This window comes from Ischnura elegans, chromosome 2 (assembly GCF_921293095.1).
Source record: "Ischnura elegans chromosome 2, ioIscEleg1.1, whole genome shotgun sequence".
Classification (NCBI taxonomy): domain Eukaryota; kingdom Metazoa; phylum Arthropoda; class Insecta; order Odonata; family Coenagrionidae; genus Ischnura; species Ischnura elegans.
This window is the reverse complement of record NC_060247.1, coordinates 88,208,646-88,227,816: the sequence shown is the minus strand read 5'-3', so window position 1 is coordinate 88,227,816 and position 19,171 is coordinate 88,208,646. Positions and strand designations below refer to the sequence as shown.

The window sequence follows — 19,171 nt, the reverse complement described above, 5'->3', positions numbered from 1 at the left end:
TTTTCTCCAAATATATGATAAATTATTCCACGAGACGTTAATTAATACGTTTTAAAATCTGATCGGAATGAAGTAGCTGGCAAAGGCTTTAACCAAAAATCTCAGTATATCACTCCGGTAGCTTTAGACATCTCACTTACTTGACGAGCTCCTCTCCGAAATTGATTATCTGGATACCATGGACCTGTTTAAAAATAAAGGTCATAGGGGAGTGGAGGTGATGCATAAATAAGGATGTCAACAGTTGCGTATTAACATGTTTATTATTATCATCAAAACTCGAGTGTAATTGTACACATCACAGAGGACATTCTCAAATGCGGCTGCACACATTTCCCTGGTACTTTTACTTTTAAGCAGAAGTTGAGAGATATAGAGAGAGAGAAGAATTGCACTAAATATCTACAAATCTGTGGAATAGTCAGGCTTGTTAACAGATTTCAAGGACAGGTGTTCGCCAATAAAGTAATAACAGGGATCACTGTCTGGCATGACAGATTTTCAGTAATCAGAGGCAATGACTAAGGAGTCACTGCTATATCTACCAGAAGAGGCAGATCAAAACATTTGGGAGAAAGTCTCACCTAAGATTCCAACATTATAAACATTCTTGCGTAAGCTAAACTTCCCTAGTTTTAAAATTGGAACTTTTTCAAAATTAACACTAACATTGCGTGCCTAGTTTACCACAACAGAGAGCTAAATTCAAGGTATGGGGTTGAGGATAATGTGTTCGGAACAAGTATGCAGTCATGCTTATGAACCACTGTCCAAACATTTCACAAATCAAGAAACTGAACTTTTCTCCAAGATTCACTAAGCTTGAAATAATATTCTGTCGGTTGTATGTCTCCTTCACCGTAATGCTCTCCTCCACCGTCTCTTCCAATGCAGAAAATTCCTTCACCTTTCTTCATTTGCCTGGGCTCTCCCGTATGCTTGCCTGGGAAGACAGGTAGATGGGGTAATAGGGAAGTTAGGATGTCACAGCGTCTCAATCGTGACCATTTCAATGGTGCGGAAAGTAATCTCGCTGTTCTCTCATCATACTTCCCTAATTCACGAATTATGCCATGAGGAGCAAAATTCTCTTCACACACACCTGTAAAAGCAATGCAATTCACTATTTAGGTCTCAGTGCAACAATCAAATTAAATATTTTACATAGATACGCTCATATAAAAAGTAATCCCTTACTTCCCATTACATGATATTTTGAATGACTATTAATTTATTTTAAAGCATTTTCAATTCTTTAGACTACTCTATTTTTCCATTCTACCCCTCATGCCTTTAAGTTTTAACCTTGAGAAAACTGAGGCGTGTATAGGGACTACAATATTTATTACGGAGGCTTCCGCGGTGAGTTATTTGGTGATTGGTTTTCGGGTTCATTCAGCATTGACTCATATTTTGCAGACGACAGTTTCGGGCGCGTTCCAGCTCCCGTCTTCGGGTACAAATGATAATCAATGATAATGTCCAATGGCATATATATTCATTATATATAAATTATTCAGGAATTAATAAGAATTGATTCACCAAATAGGAGTCATGAATAAATAAAATTTGACGAATTTCCCAAATTTTTTACTAGAAAGCAATAACTTTTCTCTCGCTGCGATCAATACAATAAGCCTTCCAATAAAAAAAGCTATTAATAAATGCTACTCTAGCCGATTGGATTTTTTATATATGTTTAAATGATACCACGGTCGTGCTTCTTTTATTTATAATTAATTAAGTAAGTACTTGAATATTTGGCCAGCAAGACTAAATTTACAATCTTTGACTCCACCAAACAATAAAATTAAAATAATTTACACACTTCCAAGTACAGGAAATCTTGGACTGCTGTCAATTAAATTAAAAGAAATTCTAATTTTTTTAAGTAGTAAGTGAATGCCGCTATTCAACTCCTCATCTCTTTAATTATAACCCACAAGATTAATTGTAAATATTTATATTAAATCATGAAAATATTTCATTCACATCAAACGGTGACATAAAAACAAAGATTTTTTATGCACTGGAGTAATTTCACTGTGCTACCTTTACTTATCACTATATTAAGAACCTTTCAGTAATAGCTTAAAGCAATATCAATCTGAATTAAATGATATACTTCGATCCACCGAATGGGATTCATGACTAAATTAAACATGCCGAATTACCTATTTAACAATGAATAACTTTTCCACCACTGCAATCATTACCAAAAAAGACTTCCTATAACTAAGGCAGGAACGTTTAATAAATGTTTAATCACTCAGGAGACTTTAAAAGTATCCATCGATTCATACCCTTCAAATTTAAACTCTGCAATTTCATCGAAATAATAAGTAGGCATCTTTAACAAAACCAAAAATTCTTTTGTATACACTTTCATCAATACCTCTATAACTATACGATACGTACCTTATTGTTCTTTGTGGGCTCAAGTTCTTCTCTCATAATGGCACGAATGGATTTTTGTCAAACTTCTGGATCGCTCGGGAAATTGAAAACAGACACCTAGGGCCCCGTCTTGTAATTTCCTCGGCAGTCAGAACACTGCGGTAGTTAGGCTAATTGCACAACTTTTTACACTTTAGTAGAACTTCAGTAACATCCACTGCTACCGTAGAACGAACCACTGCTAAAACCTCTTTAATTTCTTCAAATTATAGTTTTATTTTCACGTCTCACTCATTCAAACAACTTCTGTTTATCTCTTCGACAATGCTACTATCCTTCCATCAACAACTCCCTAACAACATTTGTAACCCCACTCGTCCTGACGTCACCGACCTTCTCTGCTCACTTGCGTAAGCCTTGTCTCTCGGTGGCTACGAACTCCCCTCCCAACTTCGCTCGCAACAACTCCGAAGAGACATTTGATACGTACTTTCGGAACAGGGGTCGCAGAGTGAGTTGATACGAGACAAGCAGATGGTGGCGAGCCAGTTCTACATAGTATGACTTATGGGGGCCGTGTTACACTCTCACGCGTTTAGAAAATATGCATGTGAATCCGAGAGCCCGTTTGAGCTTGCGCCTTTTCCGATGTTGCCGTCGATACTATCTTCATTGCCTTAGCAGACACGTCAACGGCACCCTCCGCTGCAGTTCTACTTCCTGCTTATTACGTAATTATCTAAGGAAAAATTATAAAATGTAAAATACTGAGTTTATTCTTAATAATTCGTTCTAGAGGGGCACTTTTCCTGTTTTGGGCCCAAGTGTGGACTTTGTTGTACGGAGTTTTCGTAGTTAGAGAGGTTCGTTACGCGAGGTTTTTTTGCGTGCATTATCCATTGGAAGGAACCGGGACCGGGCCATTGACTTCGAAATAGAGGGGTTTTCTTAAAATTTCGTTGTATAGGGGTTCGTTGTATAGAGGTTTCACTGTATTAATACCCTATCAAACGAAGGAAACTTTCCCACCTTACGCAATTTTGATAGGTGATTATTAAGAAATGTTTCCCTGAGCTCTGTGCGTTACGAATGCATTGGTAATCTCAGGCAATGTAAAACTCCTGACTACTCATATAGCATCTAGGTCCCTGTGACTCACCTGGAGTGGCATCGCATGGGTGCTAATCTGGCCTTTTCAAATGAGGTTGAAATTGGCCATTAACATTCGACTAAACTAGGATTTCTAAAACCAAATAATTTGTAGATTATGAATACACTAATGGTGGGTTACGAATCGCAATCAATGCCTTTCTTTTCCTTTGATGAAGGAAACTACCCTCTTGCAATACAATTTTGACATGGATGAGATCAAAAAGTGGGGGTCTACTGTATTTCATTGTATCTTGTACTATTATTGTTCTAACTCTAGGCTTGGATTTAGCACATGCAAAAAACGGTTATGTCTATCACACTAAATATGATGATATCAGCCGAACATCATTGGGGTCTATGCAGCACACTGGTGATAACCTTTTGGCCCTCATCCCCACCATCATGTCTGCACCTGAGTTCACCATTCCGCAGAACAGTTCTAAGCTCTCTGCAGAGTCCATGGCTAAGAAATCCATTTTCTTTGACGTGATGGGGCTCTTCATGGTGGAGTATTCTCAGGGTGTCGGGTTACTCCTGAACATCGTTACTGTGGTACTCTCACTGGTCGTCATATTTAGCAAGACCTTTGGAGGCCCTTCCAGCAGTGAGTATGCAGTAATTGTATGAACTTGCTCTCTAAATGTTGTGGTCTCATTATATATTTTTTCTCATATCATAGTCATGCCACATCTAATGATTAAATATTCTTTCTTTTACACCCAAAATAGTATGATTTTATGGTACATAAATGATATTTTTGATGTTAAAGTATTTGGAAGGTAAAAGAAAAGTGTTAAAAATCGTAGCTCAATGTGGTATTGTAGCTTAAGACTGAATCATCTTTTATCATTTATTGATTGTCTATCTCAATTAGAGTCATGTGGTCAAAGTGGCTAAAAAATGTGCATACATAGTTATGCTACACCGCCAATGCCACTAGAATATACCCACCCAAAATAAATTTTAATCCTTACCTGAATGCAGTAGAAGACCCTTTTAACAACTACAGTAGATTCTCGTTAATACGAACAACGTTGTTACGAAGTTCTCGTTATTACGAAGTAAATCGTTGGTCCCGTCGAAAAGGCCTATCCAAGCTGTAGTAAAAGAAACGTTATTACGAAATTTTCGTTTTTACGAAATTACGAACCTAAGTCCCGGTCCCGGCGGTTACAATATGGACTTTCTTACGAAGTTCCACGCACAAGTCAGCGTTGTGAAGTCATAGTGACCCACTCGTAACCGTTAGTAAATTGGATGTGCAGTCAATCCTCTTCCTATACACATTCGATTTACGAATTTTCAGAGACACAATCATTCAAAATTTACGAATTTGGCCGATACTACGCGGTGTGGCGCTGGGAAACTCTCACTGTGATCACAATCTGAATAAGGTGTCATTGAATCCGGTGTGAATTTAGGAACTGTTCAGCATTTCACCGCGGATAGCTATTTTTTTGGCTCCGGATGCATCGCAGGCCCCACTAGATTTCACTCAGTTCACCACAATCGTGAGTTAGCGAATACGTGTAATGCAGTGTTGCATTCCGCAGGATAATAGTACTCCTCGATAACTTACGTACAGTCCGTCTGGCGAGGGTTTTCCGATTACGGCACAATAAGAGGGGCGAATAATCCTGCGCCAGCATGGTTTAAAGCCAATCGCTGTCCCCCTTGCGCACCTCACACCCTCGTCTAGTCATACAACGTTGTCAAATGCATAAACGAGCACCGAAAAAAGTCTGATCCACCAAAACACGCCCATTCTTCGAATCACAAAAAACAAGTGATTATTCCTCTAGGACCTTCCCGCTCGTCGTCCCTTCCGGTTCTCTTCTTCACGGAACACTTTGCAAGCGTTTCCCTTTCTAGCCTGGCAGCCTTGCCCCCTACCCAGACCATTTTGTCTGTTATTGGACAACTCTCGGTGGCCGGACTGTAATTTTATCAACCTAGGAACAAGGTCTTGGGACGCATCTAGTTTGAATATCGGAGTTCATGTATTCGGGAAGATATCAACCCTGCGTCATGGCTCAGTCTTCCGTTGAAAAACTGAAACGAGTTTTCCTATTTACATATATTTCCGCGTAACTTAATCGCATTTATAGTACACAATTTTTTTCTACGATTCCTAAATGTAACGTTCTTACGAACTTCGTTATTACGAACCTCAGGTTTTTCGGTCCCGTGAACTTCGTAATAACGAGAGTCTACTGTATCGCCTATGGTGAGGCCTATGCCTGTAGTATTGGTGAGTGATTATTTTTTGTTGTTTAATGCGTGGAAATCTTCTGCTTATTAAATTAAGAGCTTGTGTTTTTGTTAGCACTATATGGAGTGAATTTCTATGAGGATGTTATCCAGGATGTATAACTACCTGGATAACCCTGTGCTATACTTTGAAGGCAGGATGGTTTTAAGAGCTCATTTCAGAAGGATTTCACTAAGTTAAAGGCATCAGTGTGGCAGGTAAATGACAACAAATCATCTCCTTTACAAATTATTAATATATATCATCATCATGATGTTTATACTTTTTACTAGCTGACCCGGCGAACTTCGTACCGCCTAACAATCAATGAACTTACAGTTTACTTACACCATTTATAAATCAGGAGCGGCTGTATCGTTTTTAATCATGTTTAATTTATTATAATAAAGTAAGGGTACAAATTCAATAAAACTACGTAAATGAGTACCAAAATTGCTTGTCAGAAAGACATTTTCTTTATTGAATCTACATAGGGTGAATCGGAGCATGTTTACGCGGATTTTTTCAACAATTTTTCTTACGTTTTAGCTTAAGAAATTTTGGGCATTGTGGTTTAATAAAGCAGTTCATGAAATAAAAATTATACGCATTCAGTTGTTGGCTATTTGCGTTATTAGCTGTAAAAAAATGTTTTTAGGTCCAAGTCTGTTGCATACACTTGGCCCATTCAGTGGGCAGGTTGACACGACCCCAGACCGACGCTTGACTGATGCTCAAAATCGTGCAAGAAAAGCTCCTATGAAGCAGCATTCGCATTAAATGACTTAAGGCGCGCCAGTTTTAGTATCTCTGTTTGGAAAAAATGCACTGCGTAAACGTACTGCATGCGTAAACGCACCACGGTGAGCCCTACACATTCGGGTTTAATGTCTTGCGTCAAGCACCTTCTGGGAAACAACAGTTTTTGTTTTGTTATCAGGCGCAAGATGAAGCGGATGAAGCTAAATAAATATAGCGAAGCAAAGCAGTGACGCAGCGAGGGGAGGTTTTTGGGGATAACCCCCCCAACCCCCAAGAGCTTAGAGAATTTTTTTATGAAAGATTTTGTTATTAATATTAGGGGGCCGGGTGACTATCAAACAAAACATATTTAACTATTCACACAGCCGCAAAACCCACTATTTTGAACCATTTATCTCAAAAAATGTCTGAGGGAAGTGCCCCCACACTTCCCGCTTAGCGAGTTTTCTATACCCTACAGACCCGTGGTATTAGCTGCGCCCAAAACCCCCTATCCTAGCTACGCACTTGAAGCGAAGGATGAAATACAGAGGATGGTTTATCGACTCGTGAACATAGCACGCTAAATTGACCATGAGAAAATCATGGGTTTTCATTAGCACATGAGCACAAGCAACACAAAAACTGAAAGAATGACCATGCGATTTTTTAATCGTTATCACGAATGCAACACGAATTGTAAATTGAATACGTTTTAGCTCAAAAGGGCATATGAGTTGAGATCATGGAATCTACGGAATGAGGACTTCCTAACCTTTGAATTTTCCTTTGAGCAAAGTAGCGTGAATCACATTCATCACCAATTTTTTTAATGATGAAACACGTTCCGTTGGATAGTTATGGTTGGTTTAGGCTTCGAAAGATCATGAGCACAGAAACTACATTTTTCTGTAAATCGTGCCTTGGTAAGCCAGGTACGTCCAAGGACTTAAAATATTCAGATAGATAGTTGGTGATTTCGTCTTCGTTTGTTACGCATTTAAAAGATTCGAATCCATGCAGAGTACGAACTATTTGAATTTACCTCGTTTTAGTCATCCACATCTTCGTTCTTGCTCGCTAAATCAACCATCTTTGATTCTTTTGGTGATCAATCATATTCTGGAACTCTTTGTTGATGAGCAAACTACTCGATTCCTCGACAGGAACACGGACATTACCGTTTGTCAACAATTGCTTGGAGATTTGTTTACAAACACGGTAGTGAAGTGTCAACTCGAGCTGGGCCACGGCTGGGCTTACAATCAGCTCGAATTAAATTTTAAAAATGTAATTTCAATTTAATTAATATTTTGAATATATTTAGTAATTAAAATGTTATATTGTTACTAAATTCAGTTATTAAAGTGGTAAAAACAAAACTTATTATTTAATTTGTAGTTTTGGCCGACTTATCAATTGTTGTGTTACTATAACTCCTAAATGCATGTCCATAGGAAAGAGATGAATTTTTTTTGTGAAATTATCCTTTTTTTAATGGCCTATATGTTAACCCCGCCTGTGACGAATCCAAAGAACCAAATCTCATTGAAATCGGTGCAGCCGTTCTCGAGTTATAAGTGTTCTAACTAACACGATTTTCGACTTTCTTTTATATATATAGATAAATTAAATATTTTCATCATTTCTAGAAAACAATGTCTATCAATCCAGAAATGTTATATATGTATGTATTATCAATTTTCAATGCACAGAAGTTGATGTACATCTGCCTTTTCATAATGCAGGGAGTGAGAAGAGTTCCAGGATCATTGTTTGCAGTGCCGTTGTGTTTTCTGGCTGGTTTGTTGGACTCCTCTTTTGCATTGGCACTGCTTTCATCTTGGACACACTTGGCTGTCATCTGTCTTGGTATTCCCGGCCAGCCCTCATCTTTCCTCTTTTCTACTGTCCAGCCATTGCTGGTTGCCTATTGCCGTACGTGTTGTCTCCAACAGAATCTTCATCTGATCCGAAACAGAAGGCAAGTCCCCTTCTATCTAGTAAATCAATATATTTCACAAGAATTTCACCTTATTTTCATAGTGTGTACATATATTGCATAATGTTTCTCTTGTTTCCCTGTTGGGCGCAATATGGATCTGACAGGCTCAGCACAAGGTTTTTTTCATTTCTCCATGCCACTATGCGACAGAGACCCTTGATGCTTATGGTAGCTTTTTGTTTTGACACGCTCTATCTAGCCTTTTTCTTATTGCACTTATACCAACAGATTAGTGGCATATTATTCAGCATAAGGAAATAAAATAATGGTAAAAAAGCAAATAAGATAGCAAAATAAAAAACACTGATCTTATAGAATTCACTTCCTAAATTACGTTACATATAATAATACTTAATAGCCTAAATAGAGCACTTTAAATCGCACCTTGCTGGATCAGTCTGGGGCCGTATTACGGTACGTAAAGTGGTCTATGCATAGCATGAAAGACATCTTGTAAGTGCTCGACTACACTAATAATGAAGATTTAAACTTTTAAGGTGTACCAATAAGCCATGCTAAGAGTTAACAATTTATTTTAACATCTGTGCCTTTCAGGCACATTGCACCAGAACTCAGCAATTCCAGTAGTGCGCCCGACACAAGGTTAAAAAATTCTACAGCTTTTGAGACTTTCCCAAACTTGTTTGTCCTGCGAAATGCACATTGTAAAGCTTTCTGTGATTAGTTATAAAAATCCACTGCTGGGCAAAGATTTGCTCTGTCATGCCAAATTTTTAATTTATTCAATTATAATTTGAGCAAATTATCATTTTTTGAGTAATTATCAGCTCTTAACTTAAAAAGATATCTTGAGTTAACCCTTTCACGCCGGACCTTAATTGAGGGAAATTCTTCCTCAATACGAGTCTCTTGAAAGTTTTCTTTACTCCCCTGTACGAAGCTTTTTCACGTCGACTGAAGGCATTGGTTCCCTCCCTAACCATTTTTGGACCCAACTCAGTGGGGCACTGATCTCTTTCCTCGGCCTCTGTCCCAGACCCTAGAGGGATTAAAAGCCCCTTCCTAGGACGAGTCCGCTGTCAACTGGCTAAAATATTAATGCAAAATACATATATGCAAATATTTGTTGTTCGCATCGATTTTTTACATTCAAAATGAATTTTGTGTTTTTTTTTCAAGCGTGCAGAAATTTTAAACGAAGTTCTAACGTTGATATAGACGGATTTAGTATATTTACTAGTTGGTCTATAACTCCGTTGATATTAACGTTAGAATTTTGTTTGAAATTTCCATGTGGTCAGCAAAAAAAGATGAATTCATTTCTAGCAATAGATATCAAAAGTAAGCAACAAATATATTTTTGGAAAACACTGCAAATAACAGTAGTTCACCGCGTGGAGAGGATAAGAAAGGGTCGACCTGAGCGGCCGAAGATGGGACTGGGCTCGCACTAAGGCGGATCACGAGGGGTGACCGGGTCCGTGGGTCTATTGTGTCCACCACGGTCACTTTTTTCGACCTGTGCCGCACAGGTGCGGCATTCGTTGTTTATGGAAGAAAATCCTCGCCGCACAGGTGTGCCATTCGGTGTGAAAGGGTTAACTTTACTTTGGTCGTAATAAGATATAATCATATCACATGAAAAGTTTAAGAAGTTTTAATTAAAATGATTGTACACATGTAAAAGACAATGCCTTTTTATAATATAGAAAAGTTACAACTGTGGTTCTGAAATGTTTGACAAAATTGGCAGCCCTGAAAGGGGGGTGCACACCCCCCATATACGTCCACTACTGGCTTCTCTCAGGAGAGACCGTTGAAGAGACCATTGGAGATAGGCATCAGGAAGGGCGGGATTGGTGGAATCCTGATTGTTGTAGTGGAGGATTTTGGACCGGTGAAGACTTAGCTCTAGTGATCATCATTCTTTTCAGAGTTTGATTCCAAGAGCTGGTGATTGAATAACCAGTATCTCTAATGACATTTTACTATTCAATTCATATCTCTAAAGCCTCCTCCATTAATTAATTTAAATTGCTTTGAGTTTGACACGTAATGTCGAACAGTATTGATTCTTTGATGCACTTGTGTTTTGCTTATGTTTTAGTTGGTGTTTATAAAAAAAGACACAAATAATAATTTCACCGAAAGACAAGAAAATTTCTCCCTTCCAACGACTGTCAGTCTTTTTCATTCCAAATGGATAGAAAAATATTTATATTTTTGCCTTATTTTATAAGTGAGTTCATGAATTTAGAATCATTATTTGTTATTGATACTTTATTTTACTACCTTTCTTGCTAATTTAATGAATGAAGTTGCAAATTTGGTTCTGATAGTAAATGAGTCCATTTGATGTTACACCACTAACCAGCACCATTTCTTATTAAAAATTTTATCTAAATATTCCTTATTACTATCCACTTGCATAAATAACTTTAAAATACATAATATCATTATGGAAGCGTTTATGAAAGTTGAGATATCCATACAATTAATTCTGCAAACAAAGTCATAATTTCATTCATAGCACGTACATGGTCAATTATAATATGTAATATCATTTTTGACATCTTTTTCTGCAGTTTAATCCTTGGGGGAAAGTTTATGCAGATAGTTTAGCAGTTCAGCTTCTGTGGACCGTGGTGCTTTTTGTTACCACTGTAGCAGGAATACGATCGAGTTTTCTGTTCACTTTAATGACATTGTTTCCAACCATTGCTCATCTGCTTATTTCTGCATATTCCAGAACCTGTGATATTCCAGGTAAGTTTTGGCTATCTCCTGTAACTTACTGCCTATAAAAAAAAGTAAGACACCTGATTTTAAGTGGCTCCATCGTCTAAATGATACAGCCAATTTCAATGTGACTAGAAGCATATGAGAGACTGTTTATTTCTATACTGGGTATACTGGGTATATATATTGTTGAAAAATCTAATGCTCTGCAACAGTGGCGTTACTGTGGGAGGGATGAGGGGGATAGATACTCAAAGCCTAAGAGAATAGTGTGTCTTGCTTTTTTTAACAGAAAGTGGTCTATATTGCACGATACTCTTGTAGTATTTGGTATACCATGTTTTACAGATATTATGCATGAGTTTGTTTTAATGAGTGATAACAAAAAAATTAATTAATATAAAAGGTGCATTCCATAAGTTATGCGGTCAAATTTTTCTTGATGCAGTGGTACGCTGCAGCATGTTCAAATCATCCGGGCTAGGTGAAGGGGATGTTAGCTTCAAAATGCACCTGGACTCATTCGGTTGCGATCTGCCAGAGAGCCAGGAAGTGCGATCCCGTGAATGCCATTTTGGGTTCATGTAATATGGCACAATGAGTCGTTCTGTGGAGCAATGGTACAATCACTTTCAAAAGTCGGTCCACATACCCGGCGCAGCCGTCTCTGTTATTCTCCGAAGTCGACCTTCGCGTATTGCTTACTTGTTCCTTGTCCACTGGGGATCGATTTGACTTGATCGGGTTGTGCAAATGGTGCAAGTTGGCTACTTTAACCCTCGCCAAGAGCCCGAAGCGCAATTCAGAGCTAGCAAGGCCCCGTGAACCCCACCCTCCGCAGCCAAACAATTCCGCCATCGAAGACAGCGGAGAAGAATTTAAGGATTTTTCCGGCAAGTTTCTTGCGAGGAAGAGAGAGGAACATCTGAGTCGTTTGGTAAACTTGTACAGAACATATATTACAAATAAAATTTTCGGAGCATTTCGATCATTCCACTAAATTTTTTCTCCACATCGTCTTGTGAAAAATACGTAAATATATACGCCAGTGTTAATATTGTCGTTTTCGTAACGATTACCACCCGTGCTCGCGTTCTCCTCTTCCGGTGACGAAGGGTTTTAAGTAATTTTTCAATTTTTACAAGTCAAATAGCAGTTACTCCCCAATTTTTAAGTTTATTCGAAATACAAGTGGTGTCTACATTTTGAATACCGCAAGTTACTCCCATCCTTTAAATTGAAAATAAGACTTTTCTATTTAAAGTATTATAATTTTTTTCCTGGAATAAAACTACCGGTAAGGAAATTTTTTTATGAGAGAAGATAATTTTTTTCATTTTATTTTTCAGATATGCAACAGGATTGCCTTGCATTCATTTTAAGATAAATATAATTCTTCGCTGAAGGAAGTAATAAGTACAAGTAGAAGGAGATATTTACGGTAATTGAAGAACATGGCAGGTTTTTAAACTGCAGCGTGTGTTAGAAAGTATATTTGATAATTATTAAGGGTATCCTGAAAATATTGGATTACATCGAGGATTTTACGAATCACCCCGCCTGCGGCCCTCCCTACTTGAACTTACTACTTTACTTAACAGTAATGCCCATTTGCAGTAGGCCCTTTCATTATATCCATATCCTTACTTTCATCGTTCCCTTCCCTTATTACCTCATATCTCTCCACTATGGATAGCACTTCTTCATATCTTTTCCTCTCCGTCCTTCTTATCTTTTTCCGTTCCTTTTTTACACTTGCATCTCGGATGCCTTCATCCTCTTCTTCTCCCTCTTTCGTCGTCGTCATTTTTCCTGAAAGTTTCCGCACCGTAAAGCGATACATCCCAAGCAGTGTATTTCGTAGACAATAAATACAGTTCGCATTAATTGTGAAGAAATAGTCTTCAGATACCCAAAACGGTCTATTTTAATCGGATGAAAATTATGCATGCGTATTTAAATGTGCCTTAAAATGGTAAGAAATATGCAAAAAAGTCATATAACTAATTTTTCCGATGGTTTTTAAATATTGAAAATATATTTATGATATTTAACTATTAAGGCATTCGAACTTTCCATGAATATGAAGATGTGGGTTAATTACTAACTGATACCTGAAATATATTGAATTACTTACTGATACCTGATATATTTGCATAGGGAAATGTTAGTAACGACTGGAATAAATATCATACCGAAGTAAACATAATAATTTAGCGCACATTAGTATTTTTCATTTCTCGCGTGATGAGACACGTAGAAGAATGTAGGAAAATATATATCACTAGAAAATGCTTAGAAATAATGAATACGCCCATCACAGTGTGTAAAATACTTAAAAATAGAGCAATATACATCGATGGTGTTAAGTAATAATATTTTGAAGGCATAATCTAGAAGTTTACTTAGTAGGCAACTTTTAGAATACTTTTTCAGTCGTATATTCCGATTTTCGTTTCTTCCTTATGTGTTCGTTGCGACGCAGATATGTCTCGGTATTTTTTAGTATAAGCCAGGCTACTCAGACTTTTTATCTCAGAGTACTATCAAGGTGAGAATCGCATGACTGAGAAGTGTTTGTGTTCTGGCACTGGGAGTCGGGGAAGTCACGAAGAATTGAGGAGTATTGAAGAATGCCTCGGTAGGTCTTTCGCGGACGGCGATAGTAAGTCGAACTGGCCTTTTCAAGGCACAGAAGGCACAGGCAATACCCGAAGTTCGAGCTCAGCGGAAAACGTAATTGCTCGCGCTGGCCGTGGGGACCGACTTTTGAAAGTGACTGTACATTATCAAATTTTGCGTTAAACATGAGGAATCCACTACTGATACATTTTCACTCATTCAGTCGCACTGCCTTCATTGTCAATGACTTCCTGGCTAAGACCCTTACACCATTGGTTTTCCAGCCTCCCTACTTGGCTCCCACTGACTTTTTTTTGTTTCCTTGGTTAAAAGGAGCCATAAAAGGCAAACATTGGGTCACGATTAAAAGCATCCAGATACATGTTATCTCGGCTCTAAAGTTTCCAATAAAGGCCTTTCAAGATGCCTTCCAATAATAGAAACACCACCTACAGAAGTATATCGATGCAAGAGGTTGCTATTTTGAAGACTTTTGGTTATTTTTGCACCATTATATTAAAAAAATGAATTATTATCAATTTAGTTGCATTACTTATGGAGTGCAGCATGTAGTTACCATTAGTTATACATAGGCAGGTATGATAGTGAGACTGAGCATTGGAAAGGATGGCTGGAGGCAACGGAAAAAAACTGTTATTCTTGGGAAGCAATAAGTATAAGGTATTTTTTGGACAGGATCAACATGTTTTTTTTTCACAGATAGTCTGACAAGAAAAGTCTTGCTATAGATATTCAACTTTCCATTTCTATGTTTTACTTCTGAATTTGAGGGACTTTAGTCCCCTTAGGTCAGTAAGGGTACGGAAAGATGGAACTACAATGGGGGAATAATGATGTATAAAAGTGCCCTTGACAAGTAAAATTGGAATTTGTTTTATTTATGTTATATTCAGAGAACTTTATGCAGGTAGTCTGCATAGTGAAGTTCGAACACCACAAGGTCCATCTCCATCAAGTCGTCACTTGAACTGTTATCTCCTTTTCCTGGGATTATTAAAAGCCCTGATGTATTCCCATAGAAATCTGTAGCTAATAGCTGATTGCAAGACAGTGCCTTTCAGTCACTTGCACCAATGCTGTGTACCAGCCCACCCCGGTGGTGGATAAATCAAACAAATTAATGGGCTTATGGCAACAACAGAGATTAAAATTTATATAGGATATTTTGTAACTGAAGGCTTTTTTAATATTTTGCAAAATGTCATAGGGTTAAGTCTATCAGCATGTTAGCAAAAGCTTATTAGGCTACTTATTTTTTGTTTCATAAATCCTTAAAAACCCTTGCTAGACCTTTCTATTCAAATAAATGATAGCATTGTTAGGGCTCATATTGAGATAAACATTGCTTGAATTTTTCTCTCTCGTTCCATTACAGTGAGAATGTGTGTGATCTCACGCCAAGCTTTCAGTGTAGTGCCTACCTCTATCATGCTATACTTTGGGCACATGCTCTTGTGCATCTTTGTGCCTGTCTGTGGAAGGATTGGAGCCAAGACAAATCCTGATCTCATCATAGGTGTCTTGGCATTTCTGATATGCATCTTGGCTTTTTCACACGTGGTAAGAGCATCATATATGCCTATATGTTTGACTTACAGGTAATTATGACTTTACATTAGAGATGGGTTCCTAAAATATATCATTTTTATTATGTTATGTGTTATTTTATTCCACTGATTAAGATAGGTTCTTGTGGAGTACTTACGATACATTTTTGCAGACTTCCCTCCCTTCATGTACTTTCATTTTCAATTCACAGTAAGGCCTACTCCCTTTCATTCTATGTAAAAAATCTTATTCTCTTCCTTTCTCTTCCTTGTTCACTAAGCATTCTACCCTCTTGCACTGTTTTCAACATCCCCTCCTCACTAAGTACTCCCTCCATTAATACCATCTACCTCCTCCGTATCTCATCTAGAAGCTCTCGCTCCTCACCCACCATGTCGAGCACTGTGTCATTCCTCCTCCTCTCCGTCCACTTCACCTTGTTAATTCTTCTCCTCACCCATAATTCCAATGCCTCCAGTTTTCTCTATTCCTCCTAAGTTTTTCACTATTCCTCCTAAGTACGTTTCCGCACCGTTAAGTGCTACACTCCAGAACAGACTCTTCACTGACCTTTTCTTAAACTCTTACATAACGATCCCCATACAAGATCCCTCCTGGTCATGAACGCCTCCTTCGCTAACGCAATTCTCTTCCTGATGGTCTTATTGCTGTATCAAATTCTCTGCAAGGATTTCACATGTTGACAACCCTGAAGACCTTGCCAACCCAGCTGCCATGACTGACACCTGTCCTTTGCGGACTGGTCCTCTTTGATGAGTTTCTGAGCCTCATCAAATAGTATTCCATATTTTCAGGTATGAGATAGTCGGTAGGGTTCTCCATGTTCTTTCCAGCAGTGTTTTTTTATGTAACACCATTACTTGACTACCACTCGTCTGTCTCCTTTCATTCGACCTATCTGGCATGAGTGGCCTTACCAGGAGTAATTGAGAATTAATCCTGCCAGAGAAGCCATAGGGATCATAAGAACAAGGCAGCCCAGCATGCAGACTGAGTCTTCTCCCCGTACGAAGTTACGTTCGCTTTGATGTTATTGATCTTTCATTTGACTTTGTGCCCACAAACTGGGCAGTCATTCAGATGAGTTGTGTATAGATGTGCTGATCAATTTAATTGGCTTGGTTACATGTATTGTAGCCTAGATGCTTAGACATTTATTGGATGACAAAATAAACCTCATGCACCTATTTTCCGAGTTATCATTCTGCCCTCACCACTTAAATGAGTGACCCTGATGACTTTCTAGATCAATACAGTCGGATCCAGATTTAACGTCTTCGCATTTAACGTTTTTCCGCATTTAGTGTTTATTTTTTTGGGTCCCGATTCATTCCCTATTAGGACAGTGTAAAAATTATCCGTATTTAGTGTTTCCGCATTTTGCGTTTTTCCGCATTTATGGTCGTAAAAATTTTTCCCGCTCAAGATTTTTTTGCTCGATTTAACGTTTTTTCATGACGGTTCATCCAAATCTTCGAATTTATGCTCATCAGCAAGAAAAGTCTCGTGAAAGTTTACCAAGAGTCAATAGAATCTACCGGGGAACACTTCTTCAACTGCTTTCTTCCGCGAGCGCAGTGCTGCGACCTTCAACTCGCAAGCTGGGTGATTTGTCTTCTAGTAATGTTTCGCTCCCCTTCTCATCCAAACACCAGGCACTTTTAGTATCAGATCCGATCTAATGGAGCAAAGTCATCCCTTAATAACCTCGAACTACCTTATCCTTCACTTCTTGAACTTAACTTCGATGATACGTGACGACTGATGACACGAGTTATCCTCCGAGGGCCGCTACAATAATGTTTTCTCGTAATGTTTTCAATTGATGGCTTATGCCCCTTTCAACTCTACTCCCTACAGGCAGTCCATCATTAGCCCAATATTTTTCCAGTCAGCTACTTTCTCTTTTCAAAAGAGGAGGCCCAATATCAATTGCGCATTTCACTAGAAGATTCTTTCTGTAATCCATCCCAAGGTCAGTTTCCACGGAGGAACAGCGAAAGAACAGAGGAAGTGTTTCCGCTGTCATGACCGTGAGTGAGAGCATTCTTTCCCTACGGAACAACATTATTTTACATCGTAATTTAGATATCCCGGAGCCAATTTACCGACATGCGGCTGGTTGATATCGATGTCGATTCAAAAATATCTATCTGGTGCTAATTAATGTCAAAAGAGAATGACAATCGGAGTTTTGACCAGTGGCGCCGACTCCATGGGGCCTGAGGGGGCCCGAGTCCCCTCAAAGATTCGTTTGGAGGGGGCGGAGCCCCCTCAATAATTCAAGAAAATAATTAAGTAATATTATGCTTTGTGAAATCATAAAAATATATTGGTGATTTTTATTTCCCATGTTTGACAATAGTTACCTTTTAAAATAAATTCAACAATGTGTGTTGAAACAAATAATTATTATTAGGTTAAGTAGGTTTTCAGCTCTATTTAGGAAATATCTAAACTACGTATTATTTTGGGGTGTAAATTTTGATGGCGAAATATTTATCTGCCTCGACAATAATGATCGAGTGCAAAATTTTCATCTATTCAGAATAAAAAATCTTGAAATTTGATTTCTACCTTTAAGCAGCTCTTAATTATAAAGGGTTAGCTGAATCAAGTGGTGTGAATCATGGTAGTGTTTCGGTGCTGCGACACACTTTGAATTTAACCTCTTCCCGGGGCAAGACCTCCGATATGGGCCCACCCAATATTTTTTATAAGTCGGCGCCCCTGGTTTTGACGAACTATCACGGTCCATGACTCAAAATAAATCGCTCATACTGGAAAAAAAAATCACCGCATACTCACGGTAGAATAGATGAGCGCGGAAAAATACGAAAATCCGACAGGTATCCCTTGGTGGTTGACTTCGACATCATAACCCTGACGAAATTGCCAAACTCCAGAGGCACTGATAATTTTTCGGATGAAATCCAGTTCTGTTGAAGATTAAACCTTTTCAATTAACTTAAAGTTTAGCTAATCGTTATTCAAGGTCCAACCAAATTTCATTAAAAACTGCCGAGAAATAAGGTGAATCGGAGTCAACGTGATCAGCGCGCCGGGTAAACAACTTCTCCCGGTTCCATTTGACCTGCATGAGGCCGCGGATATATGACGACGAATCTGGTGTTATCATCGAGTTGAATCACCATCGACTTGTACGCATACTAGAAATAAGATTATCCTTTTTTGGATGACCTCGAAATCCAAAATGTGCGCACGGGAGGCTTTTTAAAGGCTCATAAATCCCTCGTTTCGCCGAGGCAACAGAAAACGTTAAGTTGGTATAATTCCAGAAAACCTTCCTTTTACTAGATATTCCGCAGTTTAGATTTCGGGATTAGCAATCTTCTGCTGTCCCTTTATTTCACTCATCTTTATAGATGCAATGACGATTTTTCGAGTACCTACTTACACCTTTTCTAATTAAATTAGAAATGCTATAGTCACCTACATGTCGCTTTTACAGAAAAAAAAATTAAAATTTCATCAAGACCACTGAAATATACGTAAAAATGGAATCACTAATTTCCACAATAAATTCTGTGTGGGAATGCTTTTCAGTTGATGCATATTAAAATTTTCTTAAAATATTTCTTTAAAACAATTGTCATCCTCTCATTACTTATTTTTACTACCCATTTTTTTAGCTGATTCCTGAAAAGTATTATCCAACCTTCATAGGGCTGAAAACACTTAATCAATGAATT

The 19,171-nt window shown here is 38.2% G+C and overlaps 1 protein-coding gene across 1 annotated transcript in view; it reads left to right on the top strand.

The window, feature by feature from the left end:
- Positions 1-19,171, top strand: part of LOC124154119 (endoplasmic reticulum metallopeptidase 1-like) — a 52,573-nt gene that overhangs the window by 19,119 nt on the left and 14,283 nt on the right. The window contains exons 8-11 of the mRNA XM_046527650.1: positions 3,827-4,153; positions 8,290-8,525; positions 11,093-11,273; positions 15,265-15,449. Coding sequence (XP_046383606.1) covers positions 3,827-4,153; positions 8,290-8,525; positions 11,093-11,273; positions 15,265-15,449 — 929 coding nt within the window. The remainder of the gene's footprint in view (positions 1-3,826; positions 4,154-8,289; positions 8,526-11,092; positions 11,274-15,264; positions 15,450-19,171) is intronic.